Source organism: Sebastes umbrosus, chromosome 15, assembly GCF_015220745.1.
Source record: "Sebastes umbrosus isolate fSebUmb1 chromosome 15, fSebUmb1.pri, whole genome shotgun sequence".
Lineage (NCBI taxonomy): Eukaryota > Metazoa > Chordata > Actinopteri > Perciformes > Sebastidae > Sebastes > Sebastes umbrosus.
In genome coordinates, this window is record NC_051283.1 from 17,338,534 (window position 1) to 17,364,927 (window position 26,394).

The 26,394-nt window shown below is 39.9% G+C and overlaps 1 protein-coding gene across 2 annotated transcripts; it reads right to left on the reverse strand.

Annotated features, from left to right (window-relative positions):
* Nucleotides 1-3,784: 3,784 nt before the first annotated feature.
* LOC119503030 (programmed cell death 6 interacting protein) lies at nucleotides 3,785-25,944 on the reverse strand. Of its 2 annotated transcripts, none has more exons than XM_037794514.1 (18): nucleotides 25,739-25,944; nucleotides 20,582-20,636; nucleotides 20,426-20,495; nucleotides 19,491-19,618; nucleotides 17,629-17,782; nucleotides 15,671-15,771; nucleotides 14,202-14,333; nucleotides 13,828-14,050; nucleotides 11,822-11,945; nucleotides 11,339-11,516; nucleotides 9,658-9,769; nucleotides 9,325-9,494; nucleotides 8,601-8,849; nucleotides 7,275-7,409; nucleotides 7,029-7,123; nucleotides 6,661-6,778; nucleotides 6,334-6,542; nucleotides 3,785-4,894 (listed from the first exon to the last, which is right to left on the reverse strand). In XM_037794514.1, exons 1-18 carry the CDS (start codon nucleotides 25,942-25,944, stop codon nucleotides 4,687-4,689), a joined length of 2,667 nt encoding a protein of 888 aa, XP_037650442.1. In that variant the 3' UTR covers nucleotides 3,785-4,686. The 2 variants fall into 2 exon arrangements, with proteins under 2 accessions (XP_037650442.1, XP_037650443.1); XM_037794515.1 differs by having other exon boundaries at nucleotides 4,687-4,894; nucleotides 14,202-14,318.
* Between the last annotated feature and the right edge of the window lie 450 nt (nucleotides 25,945-26,394).

Here is a 26,394-nt window from a genome sequence, read left to right on the forward strand (position 1 = left end):
CCGTTGAGGCAAAATTATCAGCCAACGCACATGCACTGATACTGGCAACTTGTAAGCTGATAGACTGATCAAATTAACACCATAAATGAGATTTCAACACTATATCATTCTTACTTTTTTTTTTTTTAAAAGATTCTCACATTTCTACTTCACAGTGCGCTTTATGAAAGGAAGACGAGAAGCGGAATGACAGCCAGAGCATCTGAACACTTTGCTGCACCAAAGAAAGGTTATCACATTCATTGCTTTCAATTACACAACGATACAACCAGGTATAAACAGGTATGTTAGAGCAGTGCTTCCCAACCCTTTTTGTCTGCCCGATCAGATCTGTCAGATGTAGTAAAGTACCCCCTCATTGACACCACCCGTCATGTTTTTAATTTGTTCATATCAGTTGATTTTAAACTGGATGATATTTAACACTATCAATTAATAAAAGTGGATATTGTTTCAATATGATTTTATACAATTTAACTGCTTATGTTTTGGTCAGTTTGGTCTGCATATGTTGTCATAGCTGGACGTTTCAACCAACCATCTATTATAATGATGATTTATCCATTACTTTTAGCAATCTGTTTCAACCATTGTAAGCTAAAAATGAATGAATATATTGCTTTAATATATTTAGACTATTTATGTCCACTAAGTTACTTCTAGCTTTTTCACTATTTATTTACTTTTAGCCAATCATTTAGCCATTACTTTTAAATAAATATCTGAAAGGTTTATTCATTCTTTTTAGTTAGATATTTCAATGATTTATCCATAATTTCAGCTACCTATTCAACCATTTATTCGTTATTTTTAGCTAACGTTAGCTAACTCTTCCAACCGTTTATCCGTTAGCTAACGTTAACTATTGCAACCATTTAATGTTGCCCGTTGCTTTTAAATACCTTAAAGCTGAATGGTTTATTAATTACTTTTAGTTAACTATTCCAACCATTTATCCATTACTTTTAAATAAATATCTGAACGGTTTATTCATTCTTCTTAGCTAGCTATTTCAATGATTTATCCATAATTTCAGCTACCTTTTCAACCATTCATTCGTTATTTTTGGATAGCTAACGTTAGCTAACTCTTCCAACCATTTATCCTTTAGCTAACGTTAACTATTGCAACCATTTATCCAGACTTTTAACTATTTCAACCATTTCATGTTGCCTGTTGCTTTAAAATGCCTTAAATAGCTGAATGGTTTATTAATTACTTTTAGTTAACTATGCCAACCATTTATCCATTACTTTTAAATAAATATCTGAACGGTTTATTCATTCTTTTTAGTTAGATATTTCAATGATTTATCCATAATTTCAGCTACCTATTCAACCATTTATTCATTATTTTTAGCTAACGTTAGTCAGCTCTTCCAACCGTTTATCCGTTAGCTAACGTTAACTATTGCAACCATTTATCCAGACTTTTAACTATTTCAACCATTTCATGTTGCCCATTGCTTTTACAGTAAATACCTTAAATAGCTGAATGGTTTATTAATTACTTTTAGTTAACTATTCCAACCATTTATCCATTACTTTTAAATAAATATCTGAACTGTTTATTCATTCTTCTTAGCTAGCTATTTCAATGATTTATCCATAATTTCAGCTACCTATTCAACCATTTATTCGTTATTTTTAGCTAACGTTAGCTAACTGCCAACCGTTTATCCGTTAGCTAACGTTAAGTATTGCAACCATTTATCCGTTAGCTAACGTTAACTATTGCAACCGTTTCATGTTGCCCGTTGCTTTTAAATGCCTTAAATAGCTGAATGGTTTATTAATTACTTTTCCAACCATTTATCCATTACTTTTAAATAAATATCTGAACTGTTTATTCATTCTTCTTAGCTAGATATTTCAATGATTTATATTATAATTTCAGCTACCTATTCAACCATTCATTCGTTATTTTTGGTTAACGTTAGCTAACTCTTCCAACCGCTAAATATTTCAACAATGTGACTATTTTCAGCAAACTATTTCAACCCTTAACGTTAGTTTTAGCTAACTATTCCAACTGTTTAACCATTACTTTTTATAAATAGCCATTTGAACAGATTCATTATTTTTTAGTTAGCTAGCGATGTCAACCATTTACCTTTTAGCTAACATTAGCTAGCTAACTAACTGATAAACTAGCCGTCCTAGTTTACGTGTTAACTAGTTTTCACACTCAATTGCAACACCTAGCTAGCTAGGTTCATCGTTACAGCTGAATATAGCTTATATATGTCTATATAAACTGTAAGGTTGTATGTTTTAATCATAATTTATATTTTAAATGAATTGAGCCACTTAAGAATCTTTACACTTACACCCACTGGCAAATGCGGAAATAGCCTCTGGGGTACAAATACCCCTTGTTGTGAAGCATTGTATTAGATAATATGCCTCCTTAATCGAGCATTTTTTTGTGTAATTATCAACATCATAGCCAAAAGAAAACCCTCGATTCAGCCCTATTGCGGGCAAACACATGGTGAGGAGGAGAGATAAGCGATGAGAGAAAAGGAGTGGGGGAGTATGAATAGTGTGAGCACCAATATGGCTGAGTGCTGAGTTTGGGAGCCATTAGGCAGAAGGTAATTAATACCTGTCACCGCAGTGCTCTGTTCGCTGCCTTTATTCTGTTTCAGACCAATTAAAATATGACACTCCTCTGGTGGAGAACGTCTTGTTAAAATTAAGCGCCTGAGACACCTTTGATAAACACATCCAGAGCTACAATTGGCTTTGGCAGCAACGGCATGCTGTAGATAGATAGAGAGGAACATGGCTGTGCGTGTGTGTGCGTGTGCGTGTGTGTGTGTGTGTGTTGTTGTCACTTCCAGTAGGGAGATGCGAGTTGTTAGATCTGATTAAAAGTGTGTGAGTTTCACTCTCAAACACACACACACACACACATACACTGGAGAATGACGTGATGTTATGAGACGTTTATGAGCCAAGAGATACTGACCAGTGAAGACAACTAGCACTGCCAACGATTTGCGGCTTGGGCAAGCAAGGACGGGGGAGAATGGTAAGCAAAAACAGAGCCAGGGGAGAAATAAATGGAGAAGAGAGCAGCAGCAGCTGAGGATATAAAAAGACAGGTGGTATACAGAAAAAAAGCTTAGAAGCAAATGAACATATGATGAGGAGGAAAGGGAAAACAAAGGATTGGAGAGCGCAGAGGGGAAAGTGAAGTGAAATATGGTGTTTTTTTTTTTAGCAGATAGGAACTCGAGAAGAACAGATTAGACGGAGAGAATAGAGGGTAAAATGGAGAGAGGTGGAGTGATGGATGCAGGCAGGGGACCAGCAGCTCTCTGCCAACATCTCCATGCATCCTTCCAGACATCACACTGCGCTGCCATCTGCCTCCCTGCCACACACACACACATATACACACACACACAAGGAGGAGATATGTGAAATCATTAGCGTCTCCTGACACTGAATAAATATCTGGGGATGAAATCTGTCTGTGGAGAAATCACCTGCGGGGAAATATGATTGGATGAGATCACGACCTCAACTGGAACGGAATTTGCATGTCATCTAAATGGGATCTGCCCCCAATGCTCGAGAGGTCAAAGGGCGTCCGATTAGTCAGATGGCACAACTCACTCCCCAATTGGCTGAAAAGGAGAGACAATGGCAGGTGAACAGCTCCCTCTGTGAGCTGCAGGACTGCCCTCTTCTGGCTGCTTTACAAACCTCCACACTTTGTGATTGTGAAAACACGATTAAAGACATCCAACATGTAAAGACGGACACATTATGGCTGGCAGTTGATGTTTTTTTTAATCACATTAGAGCTGAGGAATAAAAATAAACACAAAGAGCATGAGAGTGCAGCACACAAAGTGTCTCGGTTAACCACGTACAGAGTCTTATTTATACATATATTTATATAATAGAGCCATTTCTCCCACTTGTATAGCATCTGATTGTAACACAGAAATAAACCGACATTCCCTGGGTGAGAGAGAGAGAAAGAAAAAGAGAGCAGATCTCTCAACAGTCATAATCTACATTAGAAAACCTACAGGCCATTCGTTTTTATAGGTTTATACATCAGCGAGGCGTCAGTATTCATTACAAAAATAGGAATATAGTTGATATGGGGGTTGATTGAGTGGGTGGGGGGTTGAGGATGTGGCTGTGCCCTCCTATCAGACTAGCAATGATCACCTGTCCGCCCACCCAACACATAACACCCAAACCAGGAAACGAAGAGCCATCCCAGGATTCGTGCACCTCCATGAGTGTTTACAGCAGTCCAGCCCAGACAGAGTCCGTGGAAACCAGTTAAAGGTTTAAGTTAAACAATTAACAAAACCATTAGAAAATGAGTATGTAAAAAAATAACAGGCAAAAGAGGGGTTTAGTGCATTAATGAAAGTTGAGGAAAAGTGCAGTCAGAACCCAGAAAACATGAGCTTGGATAGAACAAAGAAGAGGAAAATGAAAAAGGATAGAGGTGGCAAAGTAATAAAGGGTTTCAGAGAGAAGTGCAAAGCAGCTCTGAGGGTCTTGGGTTTCTATAGCTGCTGTTAGTGTGAGAAAACAAAAAGATGAGAGGGGAGGGAGCTAATGGAGATGAAGTGTTATTGCTGGGGGTATTTTTTATTTGGTGTTAACTTGTGAGAAGAGGAATGAGGGGATGTTAGATGTTAGAGGGGAGTTATTGCTGAGGGTAGTAGGGCTGCTGCTGAGGGGGTTGCTGGGGGTAGCCAGGGTAGGGCTGTCCGGTAGGAGGGGCTGCTGGGTAGCCGCCTTGTCCTGGAGTCTGCTGGTAGGACATGTAGGGCATGTTGGGCATGGTGGGCATGTTGGGCATGTTGAACTGGCCGTAACCATACGCACCGTAGCCCATAGGCATCTGGTAATACCTGCATGGACATCACAACAGAGAAAACAAACATGAGAATAATATTAACCAAAATTAAAGCGTAAAAGGAATAGATCGATACAACTGAGCAGCATATTTCCCAAACTATTCCGTTAATGTATTACAAGTAATTTCTAGCCACAACATGCATCAGAGCAAATCAAGTGCAGAGACATGTGTTTTCAGAGCTCTGGATTCTAAGAAGGAGCTAGTAGGAGGATGAAATCATGTTCACTCTATCCTGACATCAATACACTAATGGTACGTATCCACAGGGGCGTTTTTGGACGTAAGGGGATCGCCTCGCTTCCCAGCATTGGACTGGTTGATGGGCTGCCACTAGGCACTAGGTACCTGATTGGACAAACGCTTTCCCTTGTAGGCTGCTGCTCCAGGCTTTCAAACTGGAACCAACATGGTGGCTCGTTTGGAAACTTACGATAATAACGCGTTAATGATAATTCGTTTTAACGCCACTAATTTTTTCAACGCAATTTGCAACTTTTAGGTTGTAGTAGGCTCAGTATTAAAGCTGGAGTAATAAAACTAGAAAACCATTGGTACCAGCTTGTCAAGAAGGAGGCGAAATAACGCTCCAAAGTTACGCTAACTTTTGGCGAGGATAAACTGCCATGGCCATTTTCAAAGGGGTCCCTTGACCTCTGACCTCAAGATATGTGAATGAAAATGGGTTCTATGGGTACCCACGAGTCTCCCCTTTACAGACATGCCCATTTTGGGGCAAGTCATAATCAAGTCAGCACACTGACACACTGACAGCTGTTGTTGCCTGTTGGGCTTCAGTTTGCCATGTTATGATTAGAGCATATTTTTTATGCTAAATGCAGTACCTGTGAGGGTTTCTGGACAATATCTGTCATTGTTTTGTGTTGTTTATTGATTTCCAGTAATAAATATATACCTACATTTACATAAAGCAGCATATTTGTCCACTCCCATGTTGATAAGAGTATTAAATACTTGACAAAACTCTCTTTAAGGTACATTTTGAACAGATAGAAAATTTGATTAATTTGCAATTAATTAATATTTGAATCGATTGACAGCCCTAATAATATGATGAAAATAGTTCACCAAAATGTGTTTCTGAAAACATTTTATGTGAGAATTGCTGAATCTGTCTTAATTTTTAGATCGACAACAGTTAATTTAAAAGTTTTTCAGGATTTTCCAGAGATGGCAAGTCTCACCGGACGCCCGTGATTTGCATAAAGTAGCCTAGACCTCAACTTTATGCAAATGAGGAGGGGGCAACGTGACACCCTGTCTCTCGAATCGAGCCACCACGAAACCAGAATGCATTGCACAGCTTCTTACATAGACAATGAATAGGAAGCGTGGAAAGGATGGATCCTGTGGACATCAGTTAGGTGGGTCGTTTTGTACTCAGAAATCGTGATGTTGTGATGGGAAACTCACCCTGGATAGCCTTGATAGCTGGGGTAAGGTGGCCCCTGGGCCTGGTTTGGTGGGGCCACAGGTGGTGGGTTGCTGTTGGGAGGGCCAGTGGGTGGTGCATTGGTGGGAATGGTGGAGGCTGCCTGAGGTGTGAAGCTCGGTGGAGGAGGCCTGGCTGGGGGCATGGGCTTCGCCTGGGGCTGCTGCTGGGCTTGAGGTGGCTGCTGGGACTGGCAGGTAGAGAGAAAAAAGACAGACAGATCAATAGCCAGCCATCAGCCACACATCTGCTGCAGTGGTATTGAACGTGTGGCTTTGTGTTTGTTTGTTTTTTGAGTGGCTGCTTACAAAGACGGTCCTGGGTGCAGGGGTTGGGCCACCAGCGGGGGCAGCTGGGGTGCTCTGATAGGCAGGAACGTTGAAGGACGGAGCACTGGGCTCTCGGGCGATGCTCTGCTGCAGGTCCCTGAAGCAACAATCACAAACAATGACTGTGCCGTTTCCTTCATGTTCATGCATTTATCTGCACTCATTCTTACACTTCAACACACTTTGAACTAAGGCTGGAATTGGCGGAGAGTGTTAAAAGCTAAATCAGGCAACAAAGAAACAATAAATATATATAAAACTGCTGATTGGCCTACATTTACTCCCTAGCCAGCTCATATTACTGTCACACAAACCATCAAATAGACAAAAACAAGGAGAGTACATACTTAAGTAGTTCATCCCGCTCTGTCTTGCGAGCGAAAACGATGTCGCTGCATTTGTTCTGGAACTTAAGCAGGATTTCTGTCAAGTCGTTGTAGAACTGAGGAGGGAGAAACAAAAGGGGAAAAACATAAATCATCTGGCTTGCAAACAAATATAAGTAGAAAGTTTCCGACAAGATGTGCATTACTGCAGTACAGTGCATCCTCGCTGAGGCACGTGTGTGCCGGGGCATTGTGCTGAGTGAGTACCTTGGTGCCTTCGCGCAGGTTGTTGCTGATCTCAACGTAGCTGTCATGGGCTGAAGCCAGCTTCTTCAGGACCTCCTCCCTCTGGTTGGCCTCCGTGTTGGACTGCTTCAGACTGCTGAACTCCTGGTGGGACGTCTGGAAGGAGATCACAGATTAACCGCTGACACCTGTGTGATCTGCTTGCATGTGTTTTTTATTTGATATAGATGCTTCATTGATTCCAGTAAGGAAATTCATATTTTGTTTGTTGTACTTCACAAGAAGGTCAAAGGTAAAATGTCATTATTAGCTCACTCTTTAAGCTGGTAGAGGGTAGAAAACTGCTGACACGTGACCTGATTAAAGGCTGTTACACACTGGCAGCGTTTTTTTCGTGCAATTAATTGGCATGTCAATATATTTTTTCGAACTGTTGTTTTTGTTATGAGTACTTTCACACAGAACGCAAATATTACGTTGCGAATAAGCACGTTTTTTTCATAATAAAAGCCCTAGACATATAAGGGCGAGTATTTCATATTTTCGTGTTATTAATCCGTCATGCCCCCGGTGTGTGAAAGCCTTAAAAGCCCCAGACACACCAACCCCACATCAGAGAACTAGCGGCGACGAAGGCCGCCTGTTGAGTCGCCTCAGGTCGCCTTTGTCTTGGCCAAAAGGTTGCACTCTAACACACCGCATAGACTACAGCTGACGGCCAGTTAGCACGTACATTCTGCGCCTGCGTGAGATGAAATAACTCTCCTCACCAGAAGGTCGCGGTAGTATGTATTCGTCTTTCAAAAAGGGAAACCGGAAGATCTAGGACGGCGGATATACAAACCGTGGTTATGATGCGTACATGAGATTAAGCAGCGTCTGCCGACTATTTTCACACCACCCTCAATCACCACTTAGCTTCATTCCAAATGGCCACGTCGTTGTGAAAATATCCATGTATTGGAATGATCAGATGAGATGAAGATGAAAAATGAGAAGAGCCTTCTGTGTGTGCCCTCTGACTTTACTCAGTGGCTTGCTTTCCTCACGTTCGCTTCTCTTCTTGTGCACTGATTTGTTTAAGCTGAACAGCCAATCAAAGGTATTTATCTCACCGACAAGCTCCAATTCAACATGCTGAATCGGCCAAAAAGCCTCCGACACGGGCAGACTAAGGCTGACGGTGCGGGACACACCGCAAAAACTAGGCCAACAGACGCTCACCGACGGCCCCAAACTGGTGCGTCAGGGCCTTAAGAAACTGTCTCTTTAACTTCTCTAATGGCTCAATAAATATTTTGTTTCTGAAACAACATCAATCTCCCCAAACTGTGCGTGTTTATATACCTGAACTTGTCCCAGCACTTCTTCCTGCGTGCGGATGGTGGCCTGTACCCTCTGGTTGTAGGCGCCGTACAACTGGTCGAGCTGTGAGAGTGACAGCTGCTCCTCGCTGATGGCTCCGTCCTGGGCGAGCGCCGTCAGGAAGGTGGTAGACATGTCAAAGGTCACACCCTTGATCTCTCCCTCCAGGGTCTCCCTCTCCTTCTTCATCTCGTCCAGCTGGGCGAGCTGGGCGCGCAGCACGTTCACCACCTGGGTGAAGATGGACGAGTTGTGGATTGGACATGCACATACATCTTGACTGCTTCATCCCTTTCAGTGCTCTATCCTACATGAATCCCTGACCCCTTGCCCTTATGATGACTGCAATACACTGTTGTTTTTCACTTTAGCATGAATACAGTGTAGCTGTGCAGAGACGTGCACTTCTTCCTCGTGCTCTCCCAGTTCTGCTTGCTTCGTTAGTTTAAGCTCCCCAGTGACACACAATGCAAAGTCAGCAAACAAAATGAAAAATGGAGCTACTGTGGGGAGGAGGGACGGGGCCATAAAGCACACAATGTCCACTGGGTGTTTCTGTACAGCAGGAGTCTATGTTTACGTGGCACACTAAATACCTTGGGATGAGGTGACACACCCTGAGCTCAAAAACTAACCATTACAATGAAAAAGTTTTACATTATCTGGCAATACAAAGATATAAAGACATTAGTACAAGCGGACAGACCTCGCTGCCCTGCAGTGTCTTGGTCGGGTTGGCGGAGGGGATGGCAGCGTTGAGCTCGTTCTCTGGTTTACACAGCAGAGCGATCATCTCACAGTGGGTGTTGTAGCGGTCCCTCACCACCTGGTCCGCCTGTACGGCCTTGTCCAAGATGTTGCGGAAGTTGGCTCCCTCTGGGGGGGAGAAGGGAGGAAGGGAGGTAAGGTTAGAGGTGACAAGAGAGGAGGAGGAGGAAGGAAAGAAGAAGAGACTAGGAGCATTGTAGATTACATGGAGACAAACTTCATGAACGAAAAAAGGAAACAAGACTGACGTGTTTTAAGTGTGTGTGTGTACCTGCACGAAGGGGCTTGTAGAGGTCTCCAGAGGGGGTTCTGTTCCAGCGCTGGTTGAACTTGGCTCTCAGATCGTTGTCGGTCGTCTCTTCATCATCCAGCATCTTCAGAGACTGAAGACGAACACGACACACAAACATACCGAAGACTTTAACAACACACACAGTAGAGCCTCAGATGATTACACCTTTATTTCTTTTGTGGTATTAAGTATTATCTGACTTTGGAGGACTATTTTAGAGTATAATGTCTCAGCCATCTCATTGCAGCTATACAGACCATAATTTCTTGTAGGGCAGCAACTAAGAATTATCAATTCATTTTATTGATTGATCAAAGAAGCATTTTGTCTATAAATTTGTAAGAAAATAGTAAAGTTCAGAGAGCTCAAGGAAATGTCTACTTTCACACAGAGCGTGAATACTACGCAGTGAAAAAGCGAAAAAAAAAATTTCGGAACAAGGACAATTTTCTGAGCTTTTGCACCGCAAATTAAGGCATCAACAAATCACGTTGTGCGGAACAGGTTGAGTTGTTCCCATATTTATGAAACAACAACACGGACAGCAAGACAGCAAACTGTATTACTGGTTTCAACCTTGACAACCTTGGCAGCACAGACCAGATCCACTCCTTCCTCACATTTCACAATAAAAGTCTAGACTGGCAGTGACAGAAGACAGAAGAGCAGCAAACCCTCACACTTTAGAGGCTGGAAAATATTTGGTATTTTTACATGATAAATAACTTCAATGATTATGCGATAATCAAAACTGTTGACCATTTTCTGTGTCCGTTCAATTTTCTTTCAATCAACTGATTAATTGTTTCTGCATTACTTTCATGTGTAATATCCAGAAATGCTAGTAAATAATACAAAGTTTGGCCAGCAGAAATGTACTTTAGTGTGTTTTAGCCAGTTAAATAAGTGCGCAAGTAACGCCATTCACAACAACAGTTGCAGCTGTTGTCTTATTGGTTGCGCTTTGAAAGGTCAGCAGCAACCGAGGTCAAAGTTGAAATAATTTGAACTTTGAGCGCAGCACTCTGTGGCAATTTCGAGCGGTGCGCCACGGCCAGAGTAGCACTTCCGCCTAGTCGGGCGGCACCACTCTCCTCATAAGAAAACAATGGCACAGCCAGCACAGAGCGATTTTATCATTCATCATGTGTGGGCGGCTTTGTTGCTCGTTGTCTTTAAAACAACACAACCGACTACTTTTTTGGGGGAAATAAGGACATTTTGGGTGTGGACTTTTCAACTCTGCCAACAAACTTGGAAGCAGTTTTATGTTTTTACTCCCGTCTGTTTATTTGTTTGTCAGCAAGATGTCTAAAAAAATGGGTTGGCTGAAGCTGGTGGACAGACAGTCCTTGGCCCAAAGATCAGTGGATTAGATTTCAGTGATGATCCTGATCTGGGATTTCCGCCATTGGGGACGATTATGAGTTTTTAGCATTCATGTGTTCTTCTGGTAGTGATGGCAGAAAAGCTGCTAACCAGCATTACATTCATATGCTTCTTTGTCAGGAAAGCAAAGCCATATGACAAACAAGCTGTTACAAAAGCTGTAATTCTAAAAGTGCCTGCGTTACTTTTAAAACTAATTTGTGGTTACGGTTAGATCACTGGTTATGTGCAGTAGCATATCTATTATTCAGTGTGTTTATGGGTGTCTGACCTCATCCAGGATCTCTCTGTTGCGGGTCAGAAGCTCAGGCAGGTCTCTGATTAGCTGCTCGATGCTCTGCAATCCTCCCAGCTGCACGATGGCTCGGGCCTTCTCAGCAATGGATTGTGGGATAGAGTCTCCTGACAGGTCCTCCAGGGCAGCGGGCAGGTTTAGGGATGCCAACACCCTGATGAACATTTACAAAGCATCTGTCAGTTATTATGATCTCCAAACAACAACTTGTGCACTCTTGTGCACTTATTGGCGCCATCTAATAGAGTGATACAAGTACTTGACTGCTATTAAAAGGCACTATACTAAATACACAAGTTATTCTATTGACATTTTAATGGAGCCTGGTACATCATTACGTTCTTAATAAACGCATCCATGCATGGAGACACAAGCACTTATGGACATGTCCATAGGAAGACAATTTCACCTGCATAGTAACAAGCAACACTCATAATGTATAGACACAGGACAGCGTACCCGTTGCAGAGATTGGTGGCCTCCCTCATCGTTCCCACCAGTCTGTTAACAGTCTCAGTCTTCCTCTGGCCGTAAATGCCCATAGACTGCTGCACCGCCATGGGGACCATCTTCTCAAACAAGTCTGAAGAGATAGGAACAACATAAACAACTGATTAAAAAAAAAACAAGCCTTGCAGAGAGTGCTTTAGTTAAGATCCCATCTGGAGTCATCCAGTCCCTATACAATAAGTTTGGGGTCATGTTTTTAGAGAGTTTGGATGGGGTTGTGCGAAAACAAAGAGGGTCAGTAACTTAAATGGAATGGGACGCTGCTGTCTTACATTTAATGTCCTTGAATGGGAATTTGCTTCAGAAATTCTCAGGGTTGTTTTTACAACATCTGAGTAAATCACAGGAAATATGTTAAAGTAAAACTTCTGAACAAATTGTGAGGAATGAGAAATGACTGGGCAGCATAAATGCTGACAAATTATCACAGATATTTTTTTATTTCATCTTTATTTAACCAGGCAAGTCATTCAGAGCAAATTCTTATTTGCAATGGCGGCCTGGCAAAAGGCAAAGCCTCTTGAGGGAAGGGGGTAGGGGCGAAAAAAGAAATGTCAAAAGTTAAAAAGGCTGCAGCACACATCCAAATATTTCAAACACACCCACTACTGACATACAATTACAACAAGCATTATATGTGACAACAAGCATTACATTAAAGATATGCAGACAAGCATACAAGCAAAAGATATGCCATTAAAGCAATAGCTTCTATTTCGGGATATACAATTATTTTCTTTCATGCCAAGGGTTGGATGAGAATAACAATACCACTCTCTTCTGTCTGTGAGAAATACAGCTAGCAGCTGTTAGTTTAGCTTATCATGAAGAATGGAAAACAGCGAGCCAGGCTCTATCTGAAGGTCACAAAATCTGCCTAGCAGCAACTATAAAGCTCACTAATGACATATTACATCTTGTTTGTTTAAAGGCAGGGTCTGTGATCTTGAGAAACTGGCAAGAGTACACTAGATTTAAAAAAAACGATCCAACCGAAAAACCGAGTTCAGTGTTGCCAACCCTTTTTCAATGACAGTAACTAGCAGCACTAGCTCCAAAAGTCTCTAAATCTAGCGAGAAAGTCGCCAAGTTGGCAACACTGTCTGATTACTGTTGGGATGGAATGATAATTTCAGCTTATATAACAAAAAATGTTTCTAAAATTAGGGATGCACCGATACCAGATCAGATATCGGTGACAATGGGGCGGATCTATTCAATTAAATTCTATGTTTATATACTATAAACATTATATACTGGAATTTTAATTTCTGTTTAAGTTTTGACCAATTTGTTGTTGTTTTTTACACTTGAATTGTAATTCCTGTTAATATTTAAGATTTTAAGTTGTTTTATTATTTTAACAATAAATAACAATTGACTATGATATGTTATCTGTATATTTATTTGTTACATTTTGTTTTGGAAAGTTTGGAAAGCAATATTTAAGTTAAACCTGATGTTGCCTTACACATAAAAGAATGATCCCAGTCACTTCCACACAGTGAGGCATACAGTTTATTAATTAAATACTGGTATGGGATTGGTACTCGGTATCGGGACTGAAAAAGTCAGATTGGTGCACCCTATCTAAAATCTTTACCAACCCTACCTTTAATCTGTACAAAAACTGAAGTGTAAAAACGACAAGTTGCAGTTTTACGGTGTTTTGTGTGCTGGACTTTTTCTTGACCAAAAGCAGTAACTAAATTCTCCCCATGAGGTTGCCCGGCAACCAGCAGAGAAATCTAACTCTTGACAAATAACAGAATGAGTGTATTTTACGGAAAATCGCAAACTATTCATTTAAAGTTTCTGATGTTAACTGGATCAAAAACAGACTTTGACACAACATTTCATCTCTTATACTCAGATAGAGAGACATAAAAGTATCTACAAGTGTGTCAAAGTGTCTTGACAATAAAAGGACCGTATTGAGTGTTTGTGTATTGTACCTGTGAATTTCTGGCTGAGTGGAGGTGTGATGGTGGTGGATTTGACCAGAGCTGCCTTGCCAATGTGTTCTACATCCTTGACCTCAGGCACGCGGTCGTGGTAGATAAAGTCATTGTCTTTTCTGGCTGCGGTGAGGGCTCGGTTTATCTTGTCACTCAGGTCCTTAACGCTCACATATTCGTCGTAAGTAGTCGCCACCGTCTTCATCAACTTTGTTGCATGCTGGAGGGATGAACAGACCAGAGGAGAGAAGATGGAGGAACAAAATTTGCTTCATGAAAAAGTTTTCTAGTTTTTGATGTGGAACTTCAAGGCATGTATGTCCACTTTTTGAAGGTTACATAAGACATGAGAGATAGGAATCAATGTGTACCTGCAGGCGAGCGATCTCCTCTCCAAAGCGCTTCTTCTGCTTGGCCACGGCGCTCTGGTGCAGCTCAGCGTTGGCTTGCATGATGCAGTGCTTGGCCGCCAGCACCGGCAGCACTTCCTGAAAATAAAAATACTGACCAGGGAGAGGCAACCACAGAGCAACACGCAGGCACGCAAACAGATATATATACACGCACACGCACGATGGCAAGGCAAACCACAAAACGGCAGACGCACACCAGCGAGGTCAAATCACAAATGGCACCACGAAAGCCAATCACAAAACAGGCACAAGCGGTCAGAGGTGCGCAAACACAACACAAGCGCGCACACACACGCACACCCAATGCCGCCACCACCACGAGGGATGCAGAAGGAAAGGAAGACAACGAGAGAGAAAACAGAACAGGCCATGAGTGTTTAATCTTGCAGCAAAGGCTGCTACACCCTCATCAAACGTCCCATAGCCATTGTGTGTGTTTGTGTGTGTGTGTGTGTGTATATATGTGTGTGTTTGACTTTGACAGTGTCTGTGTTTGATTTTGTGCACTCAGGGAGAACACAGCTATTTTCAAATATGGATCGATTTACCTGTCCTTTTTTTCTGTGTCCAAACTGAACAACATCTTTATTCTAAAGAATTAAAAACTAAAAGGCTCAAAGCGACATAATTTGACATAAATTTACACGCGGAAAAGGTTTTACTATACGATAGTATGTTTTATTTGAATATATACAGGGAAATATAGTTTACGTTGCCTTTCAGTTAATGGTTTACCATTTACAATGTGCGTTACCCTTGTCGTTTGACGTCAGACAACTGCTTCTTCGTGAAGTGGGGTAGACGGATTTGCTCCGAGTTTACAAGTAGGAACTCCGAATTTGCGTGGCGTTACATTGTTGCACTTTATCTAGTAGCAGGTCGTAAATTTTCGAGTTCCGAGTTGTCTGAAACGCACCATTATAACGAGGCTAATTATGAACTCACTAACAGCTGGTTCAAGTTACTTATTTCCTGCTTTTCAATTAACCTCAAAAAATAAAATCCATAGTGTGAACTTGAGGTAGTGTGTGTGCATGTGTGTGTGTTTCAGTCACAGTGTTAGACAGACTGTAAGTACTTCAGATGCCCATGATTAGATGGTAAGAATGAAAACAAGTCAAACTGCAGCTCAGTAGTAACCAACCAATCAGAGTGAAGACAGGATGGAAATGGACCAATGAGAACAGAGAGAAGTTGCAATTTGGACAGTCCCACAGCCTGAGTACCACTCTTCAAGTCTATTTACCAGTAATACACACACATACAAAACAATACACACTATCAGACAGACGATGCACTCGCCAAACCACACAGAATCCAAACTCTGTATGTATCTTCACCACACTGAACACATGGCTGATTTACTGCCTTGTTTCATACCTGCGGTTATAGGTTAGTATGTAGCTGTGTGTGTGTCCTTCACATACCTTGGGAAGGTTTTCTTTGTACTGGCATTGCTTGTAGGCGTCGCCGTAGAAATCTGCTGCCTGATTGGCCAGCTTGGCGATGACAGCATCTTTCATCTTATCTATTGGGTGAACGAGAAGCCACTTTAAAAAGTACATATCAAACAAAACGCACTCAAGATAAGAAGCTGTGTTCTTGAAAACCACACATCGTCACTAGCTGATCAGAACATCTGTGTTTTGCTAACTGATTACTGACATTTATACATTCAGTTAGTTTCTCCAAGTGGTTTTCAGAGCGGCCTGCTGCTGCTGTCTGTTGTGTTACGCATACACTCATTTCACAACAGTGTCTCTACATCGCCCTGATGAAATTGCTCTTACATTATACAAAGTGTAAAAACTAATTAACAACAAAACAACTCACCCCCCTCAGCAGAAAATATATATATATATATATATATATATATATATTTTTTTTTAATGGGAGCTTAATTTATGATGTAACCTTCAAAACGGTTGTGCTTAAAAACTCTAATAAGCAAAATTTTGCAGACAGAACTGGGACACAGGCTGTGGGCAACCTGGATCAAAACTGCCTACTAGCATCGCTATAAATGATCTTAAAGCAAAAAATTTGCATGATTAAAGATGCTATTTATTCAAAGTGCAATTGCTCTGCTTCCCTTATATCTGGGGGACTGGCAGATTTGTGACAACAGTGTCCATAAACTTTTTATAAAAAGACTAAGCACGTCTATGATGCACTTTTAGAACTAGATAATCATAATAGTGCACTGAAAAGGATAAAAGTCTCTACAGCAGTTTATGATGTGATAGTCTCTAAGTGAAGACTGTGTTTGGACCATAGACTGTATATAAAGATAGACGCATGACAACTCCCCAAAAGTGAAGCCAAAACATCTTGATACCCCTTGGTGGCTGGCTGTTGTATAGGTCATAAATCCCCCCCCCTCCATGTTAGTGGATGGGACATGAGGGCAGGCTGTGGCTCAGAGGGTAGAGCAGGTTGTCCACCAATCGGTAGGTCGGTGGGTAGGTCAGTGGTTCGATCCCCGGCTCCAGGTCACATGTCGATGTGTCCTTGAGCAAGACACTTAACCCCAAATTGCTCCCGAAGGCATAGCCATCGGTGTGTGAATGAGTATTTAGATTAGATCCTGATGGGCAAAGTTGGCACCTTAGCAGCCTCTGTCATCAGTGTATGAATGTGTGTGAATGGGTGAATGCTGACATGTAGTGTAAAGCGCTTTGAGTGGTCAGAAGACTAGAAAAGCGCTATAAAAGTCCAAGTCCATTTACCATTTACCATGAGCCAAACTAAAAAGTCAAAGCACACAACAAATACATTTTTCCCAAAGATGGTTTCTGTCGTTTTAGGTAGTTCTTATCACGCTGATGTTTGTTCAAGTGTTCATTGTTCTGATAAGTTGGGTTTTAATTAGTTATTTGATGCTATAAAAACAGGGCGAGATGTCAAGTTTGACAGCTGTGATTGACAGCTGCTCTGAGTGAAGTAGTCGCGGAGCCGGAGGCTCGAGAGGAGATGTAACTTTAACTTTCCATAACCATCACGAGTCTGTGTAATAGAACACGTGTCAATTTGATCATAAATGTAATTATAGAGATATTATAGTTGTTGTTGTGTCTTTCTAGCCAAACAGCTACCGTGGTGCAAATGTAGCAGCTAGGTGGCTCACGCTATCAAGCTGCGGCCCATGATCGACTTGTGATTGGCTCGGTTGGGTGTGTGGGCGGGACCTCGATACCGCAGCTCCAGCCCCCTGATCACTACTGCGCAGACTCTGGCTCCATATGACGTCAAAATCTCAAGATGCCATTTTGGCTTCACTTTTGTACAGTGGGAGGAAGTTGAGAAGTGTCGCCCATCTATATCAGTATATCATCTATATATAAAGTCTGTGGTTTGGACCCTTGAGGTGTCTGTCCTTTGGTACCTGAGGTGGCTTTGAGGAAGAAGACCTCCTGGGCCTGGGCCAGCATGATGTTGCTCAGGGTACCCACAGTCTCGGGGGAGATGTCCATGGTGGGCTCCCTGTTCAGTGCTGACAGCACCGTGTCCTTGATGTGGCCAAACGCTCCGCTGGCCAGCTGAATAGAGAGACAGATAAAGAGAGAAACAGATGAGACACTACTGCCAAGACTGTCACTGATTGTCGGTGTAATGGAAATTCTTTCAGTATTCCGAGATGAGTCCTAATGAACGTTGAAATCAAGATCCCAAACAGATGAAATGTCTTTGTTGTATTTTATTCTTGCAAGAAGAGGCACTGGTTATACAGAGTCACACAAAGTCTGCAGAAGAGTGCGCTGCCGGAGATTATTACAATGTGACTATATAGAAATCTACAACAGGGACTGTGAGAAAAGGAGTTGTTTTGCATAGATAAAGAGTTGTTTTACCCAAACAGTGTCCCAGTAAAAGTCAACACTCAGTACTTTCCCACTACATGAGACGAAGATAACACAGACAGTAACTTTCAAATGTTGCATAAAGAGACAACAGTACATACAATGTAATTTTCCATTACATCGGTCACAAAATAGCAGATTAAACTGCAAGACCTCTCACATGCTCGAGTCACAAGCATGGAGTTTATTTTGATTAGTGAAACATTTCAAAGCTAACATGAGGGGAAACAATCTCATGTTGCAAATTTGTTGAAACGTGCCCCAGGTCTATGTCTGCCAGAGGAGCTTACATCTCTGGACCGCAAAATTCACTTCAATGATCTTACATGAATGTATATCAATGACAAAATTTACTGACAATTTACCTAAAGCGCATGGTGATACATTTACTTGTCTTTACATACATTACCGTTCAAAAGTTTGGAATCTCCTGCCGCAGTAGCTTGATTGGGTACTACTCTATATTTTTGAATGGTCTTTCATGTTTTTAGGTTGTAAAAAGTACACATAGATTTTATTTTGTATGAAGGGTTTGCAAAAAAAGTAAAGTTTTGTACATGGCGTTTTGCTTTAGCAAAACTATTCTTAAAACTTCAAAATAGAAATAGAAGGCTAGTCTAGGGTTTGCACTAGGGCCCAAAGAAAACAGGTTCACAAGATATTTAGAGCCCAATTGCTTCCTTGTAGCTCAATATTTATCTAGGGTTACTTACGCTTTTCTGGACTGGAAAACAAATTAAAAATCGAAGTGTATTTGGAGGGAAAAATGGTTCCAACATTATTCTCCCCTGTCATGCAACACATCGACTAAATGGAAAATTTAAGTATTAATTATTCTTAATTTTGCGGCCAGAACTTTCAAATAAAAAATACGGTTGATGTCTGAATTATACGTTTTTTATATCTGTTAAATGAACATTATTGAAGGAGAGAAGAAAAACATTGATATAATGGGTGATTCCAAACTTTTGAACAGACGTGTACAGAGAGTGAAATTAGTATTTCTTGTTTGTTTAGGTCACGTCCCTGTCACAAGTCTGAGAAGCAGGGGAATGAATGGGTTTCCTTCTGATAAATATTCAGGAAATACAAGCACAAAATAAGAGATTATATCATATTAAAAGGCGTAAATAACTGTAGTATCAGTTACAAATCTTAAATGCAAATTTATATTCAATATGCTTGTAAAACAACAAATGTTGACAAAACAATATTGTCAATGTAAACAGACTCCTAAAAGACGCTTCCAGTGAACATCTGAACCACGACAGAGTTGATCTGCATAGATCTGACTAAACAGTATAACAGTCCTAAATTCATGCAGTAATTTCCACCTGGTTTTCTAAAATCAAGCAGTACATGTTACTGCGTGTGTTAGTCGGCCCACCTGATAGAACTTGGCTGCAGCCTTCAGTCCCTCGTCGTTGTCCAGGTTCTGCTCAGAGGCGATCTGACTGGCCAGAGCTGCTGCGTTGAACAACACGCATGTCTTCTCGTAGCCCAAACTGGCCAAAGCTGCAATACACAAAAACAAAAACAAACAAGAAATTACTTGTCGGAGTGCCTTTTTGTTGTCTTCATCTGAGTCTTAAAATGCATTCTGGTTATTTTCAGGGATAATTTGATTTACAGAATAATACGCTTTCATAACATGCTGGCTGGTTTCAACTGAAGACTGATTGTAGTTTTGTTCCCACAGCTATAAAGTGAAGACAGAGGGGGAAATTGACATCTATCTTTCATTCCTTGTATACTGTGCCAGATACTGACAGCTTGTTTTTTGTGTGGGGTTGGTATTTTCTTCAACCAACACTTTCTTTCTACTGCTTCATTCTACATTTTTCTCACTCAGAGTAAACTGGAAAGAAATCCCCACAGTCATGAGCTCCCACAATTCACCACAGTAGACAAAAGATTCAAGCGTGAACAGTGAAGACTGAACTCAACAAAGAGCAGTCTTCAACATGGGAATATTTTTTTCTCTCTCGTTATTCCTTTTTATTTAGTTTGTTTATTTATTGCTGTTGACCCTGACACACACTATCTTCAGTGGATAATTTGTATTCAAACCCTATAAGGCACCTTGTCAGACCTGTTTCTGGATGCAGAATAAAACCTATTTATGCAAGACAGCTTTGTTTCTCATTGGGTGTGTGTGTGTGTGTGTGAGAGAGAGAGAGATAGAGCCAGATAGACACACAAAGCGACAGATAGTAAGAGATAGTATAACAGATATGCACCCTGGGGGCAAGAACTTGTTTTGATATGCAGAATGCACTGATCTACTTCCATGGACACAAATGTATGTGAGGTTGCGCTTACCAAGCTTGACTGAGCCACCGAACAGCGATCCTTTATCAAAGGCATCCTTCCATGTGAAGGTTAAGCAGAGCTGTGGAAACAGAGAGACGCTTTGTGTTCAAGTTCTTCTGTTTGGGAACTAACTCTAACCCGCATGTGTGCTGTCCAATCAGTTACCTGGTTTTCAGAGAAGGGGAACTTGGCCTCGACAGCACACAGTTGGTCATAGTATCTGGAGAGAGAAAGAAATGGCAGGATTAAAATAATGTTTTCTTATGCGCCGTGTAAACCTAAACATACCTGCTCTAATTGTTTTCTACAGATCATTTGAACTTAAGTTTAGGTTAAGTTAAGTTTAAAAAAAAGGGATATAAGGGAAATAAGAGATAAGGCTGTACACTAAATCATAATTGAGAAACTAGGTAAAAGGGTAGTAATTATTATGACATAACTGCAGATCCGAGGTCTGAGGAAGCTCTGTCATTTCAGAGACACTTGACAATGAGTCAGGAAAAAATATCAGGACAGGCAAACACACTGCAGTGTGCACAGACACAGAGTCAGTGACGGCTGCCTCAGCTCTTTGTCTTATCAGTATCTATACCGGTGATGTGGAAAGTTATTTTTAGAAATGACAACATGCATAATGGCCGGTTTGGGAATCCCCTTTCACCGGTTCATCCACCCATCCAAAGCCAGTCTTTGTTTATGTGCAAACTTAAATAAAGACTGGCTTCATATACAGAACTACAAACATATAGAGTGTGTTATCCTTATGTTTCCCCATTCAGATACACAAGGACACACATGCACAGAGGAAAGCTGAGATGAGGTGTGTCTAGCATTTTACTAAAGAGAAAAAGAAACAGCCTGGACAAAACAATGGTTACCATGGTGACTCACTAGCTGTGTGTCAGCCGGCTTTGAAAAGGATAGGGCCCGTTGCCCAGGCTACCTGGCACATGGCTGACGGGCGACATGTGCAGAGAGCCAAGGAGTGGTAATGCTAACATGATAGCTTCCATCTTGTTGCCAATACCATGACTGTGCGTCTACTAACCCAGTAAAACAGTCTAAAAAAAATCCATACATGTAGGTGGAAATTCACAAATATATGTCCTTTGAAAAACGCAAAGTTGATGTACAAATGATGATATACGAGATGTGAATTAAAGGCATAGATACAGATAGATATTTACAGGTACAAATCACTCTGCATTTATTTGTGCATTGTGTTTTACAACTTACAAAACTTGACATTTGTTTGTGAGACTGTTTTGACGCCATAGTTATATTGCCAGATTAAAACAGTGGGCAAATCATTCAGATCCTGTTAAAAATATTTCCTTTTCAGGCACTACAGATGACATTTTCTGGATTTTCTGTCACTATTTCACTCAAATACTGTCTTATAAACTGTTGACATAAACCAGGCAGGGATACACCTATCCAACAATTTGTCTCCTGATACAAATGTTGGTACCTCAACTCAGGTTATATGTCAATAGATCTGACACCAGCTCTCTCTTTTCCCTAAATTTAGAATCTCACAGGATAGCATTACAAAGTCATATGAGTGAAACCAACCCATTGTGTTAAAAGGAAAGTACATTTTCTGCATTACTCCAGTTTAGCTGTTGGACTTTAACACTCAACCACGGCTGGAAATAAACTTTTTTATCAACCAGCCACTGTGGCTGGTGGACACCAAAATCTACAAATCTACTCAATAGATTACTATTGTTATTTTGGCTGGTGAGTGAGGCAAATCTAGCAGCCACTTACATATTTTACAAGCATTTGGCTGGTGGCTGGTGCTAATTTCCAACCCTAAGAGTCAACACTAGGGATGTGCATTCCAAGCAAAAATACTATTTGAAAATCACTGGGTATTATTCGATTATTATTTGAATAATAAAACGGTTAATACAAGGGAAATATATTTTTTTAAGATGGGACGAATAGTCGCATTAATTATTAAATTTTTTAATAAATAACGACTAATCAAAAAATCATAACTCATCCCTAGTCAGCACCTTGAGCTCATATCATTTTCAATATAAAGAGTTTAATCCTGACACTCGCTAGACAGTTCCGCTTTGCACTGTGGGTGGAAAACAGCTCACAGTGGAGAAAAATGGAAGACCGGCACCCTGCAAGTGCATACCTGCCTGACGTAATCTGGGCGAACCCTGAGCATTAAATAACTAATGAGTCATAGAGAAGAAAGACTGACAAGAGAGAGGGCAAAGTCTGCATCTGCATGTCACCTTGGAATTCAGTATGTTGGGTTATTAATAAGTGTATGGTTTTCATACACGATATGAAGGATAAAGAGCATTAGTGCATTAGTGCTCTGTCATTAATTTATTATAAGTCTGTTTACTGGTAACTGGATAACAGCAAGAAAGCAGTCAACAACAGCCAGGCGGGGTGAATGGAGCATTAGACACAGAGGAACTTTGTTAAACAAACATAAATCCTATTTCTGTCCTAGTTCCTCTACGCAAAGTGGTTGGCAGTGTGACCCTCCTTTGCTCTTTGTGTATATACTGTATGTTACAAGTATTTTCCAGCCAGAGCAGCTATTTAAAACATAAAATCCACTGGCAGAGCATGTACAGGCCTTCTCTGTAGCTCATGCTATCTTACCTCTGACTCTTCTAGACACACAGCTGTTATGCTCTATCGTATTCATCTCCGATTGCTGATATGAAAAGCTGTAGTTCTCTTTTCCAGCCACCCTGGATGTCTGATCATGTGGCTACACGTGGACTGAAGGCCTGGACTTAACGTGGGAACCTGAATGTGACTGACATCTGACAGGAGAGCTGGCTGTGCTTGGACTTTCTCACCGGTGCTGTGCAGATACAGTACATAGCTCATGTAAGGTGCTCATGGGTTTGAATATGTGTGAATGGATTTGAAGGCTGGTGATCTGGGTATATTCCTAATTTATTGTTAGTAGCTGTGACCTCTGTTAATGTCATAACCAAACAAAGGAACAGGATGAGTCAGAGGATGATCAGTCTTAAAAATTGATGACTGTATGTACTCCAAATGTTATGAAATGCTGTCACTGACGTATAGTTTTATTTAAGCTTTTGTGGTGAGTTTTGGTATGTGTTATATATATATATTTCTATTTTAAGCATTTCATCATGTTTGATGTCTGTGTTTCATCGTGGGAAGAATAAAGTTTATCCTGAACATTGAAGCTAATTCTGTTTCAAATATTTTTATTATGAAGCATGTGCATGTCAGTGATACAGACTTCTATGGGGTGTGTGTATCAGGCCTCATTTCTGATATATATATCAACAAAAACAGATAATACTAGGAATTAAGGGCCAACAAAAATGGAGAGAAGCAAATACAAAAAAACATAAGTAGTAAAGGGATGTAAATATGTCCTTTTTTTGTCTGTATAATAGAATAGATAATTGTGTAAGCGAATGTGTCTAAGTGGATATGTATATGAATGCGCGTGTAGGCATAGACATATGTATATACTGTATGTATATATATATATATATATATATATATATATGTATATGTATATGTATATGTATATATATATGAGGTTGGTTATATGTATATGAATATGAATATGTATGTAGATGAATATGAACTTATCTCTTGACACTGCACTATTACAACAGGTAGTATTTTTTTTTCTTCTTATGTTTCGTTTTTTTTGTTTATATATGTTGTTGCTGCTGTCTGTATGTCCCTATACAAGTATGTGTATGTATTCCTTTAACCTTAAATAATAATAATAAAAAAAGAACATAAGTAGTTAAAGGAAAAAAAATCAAACAAAAACAAAACAAAACAAAACAAAACAAATAAATACAAAAAACATCGACAACACCTTAAGGCACACAACTCAGGGAAACATTGGCGACATACAGTATAAACATAAACATGTGTAACCCTAACATTGAAGCTAATGCTAAGGTAAACCATGCAACTTGGGAATACATAACTAAGTTAGCTCAACTAACATGACTAATATCATTATATAAGTTGCTGACAGTTCAGTTAAAGAAGCTAAACAAGCTAGCTGAGTCTGTGTCAGCCCTTCAGGGGAAACTTGGCATGGCTCTCACATGAGTCAGTTATTATGGTGAGAAAAGCCTAACCCTAACCAGGCCATCAGACTTTTAAATAGATAATTCATACGACACCTTCTCACACAAAAATATATCTTATACTGTATATGTTCTTAATGTATATATTCTTAATATGCCCTTGTACAAAGTATTTCCTTTTGTAATTGTAATATAACTTAATTGTAATTGTAATATAACTAATTGTAATATAACTAATTGTAATTGTAATATAACTTAAAGTATTTCCTTTTGTAATTGTAATATAACTTAATTGTAACTGTAATATAACTAATTGTAATTGTAATATAACTAAATGTAATTGTAATATAACTTAAAGTATTTCCTTTTATAATTGTAATATAACTTAAAGTATTTGTAATTGTAATATAACGTAATTGTAATATAACTAATTGTAATATAACTTAAAGTATTTCCTTTTATAATTGTAATATAACTAATTGTAATTGTAATACAACTAATTGTAATTGAATATAACTAACTGTAATTGAATATAACTAATTGTAATATAACAAAGTATTTGTAATTGTAATATAACTAATTGTAATTATAATATAAAGTAATTGTAATATAACATAATTGTAATATAACGTAATTATAAAATTGTAATATAACTAATTGTAATATAACTTAAAGTATTTGTAATTATAATTGTAATATAACTAATTGTAATATAACTAATTGTAATATAACTTAAAGTATTTGTAATTATAATTGCAATATAACTAATTGTAATACAATTGCAATATAACTAATTGTAATTGTAATATAACTAATTGCAATATAACTAATTGTAATATAATTGTAATATAACTAATTGTAATTGTAATATAACTAATTGTAATATAACTAATTGTAATATAACTTAAAGTATTTCCTTTCATAATTGTAATAAAACTTATTATTTTAATGGAGCTTCCCAGCATTTCACATTGATTGTACCTGTATAACTGTATAACCAGCTGGTGACAATAAACATCTTGAATCTTTGAATCTTTGAATCTGTAAAAGTCTCCTAGCATAATTAGCTTGTTAGCATAATTAGCTCCACGTTAGCTCCCATGTTAGCCACTAGAAGCTAACACATCTGGGTGCGGCAGTGAGTCTCACTAACTCACCTCGACAGGTGAAGAAAGGTCTCTCTGAGTGATACTAACACGGTGGATAGTGTTAGTGAGTTGTTAAAAGAGTGTTTTCTAACCTGAGCAGGACCTCCAGGGAGCTCTCGTGTTTGTCCAGCGGCCTCCCCAGCGCGTTCCTGCGGAGCTTGTTGAGCTCCTCCACGGCTCGGAGGTACTCGACCTGCTCCTCTCCGGCCGGGTATGTAGCCGTCACAAACTTAGACAGAGGCTTCACTAGATCCACCTCAGACGACTTCTTTAACGGGACTGAAATAAACGTCGCCATTTCGGCCTCGCAGAAGATCAGTAAAAACACAGCCGACTAGAGCCGACGAACAACAACAGCCGAGAGACTGCCACTTCCTGGTTTCTGACAGGCGCGTCGAATTACGTCATGGGAAACGGAGAGAGGAGAGACGCACTGCGCAGAATCAGAATGGTTTAATGAGTGATGGACTAGACTAGAAGATAATGAGCTTTATCTGCTCACAGCCACAGTCTTTTATTCCCACGACTCCACACCATAGCCGGATTAATCTTTTAACCCTCCTGTTACCTTCAAATTTACTAACATCTTTTATCCTTGGGGTCAATTTGACCCCAGCAATTTAAACCTCCAGAAAACGATTATAATTCAAATTGTTACCCGAGTTTATGTGTCAGGTACTTTATGTTTGTTTGTTGACTACCTAAATAGCCCTTTAAATAAAATCAATATCTTCACAGGAACCATATT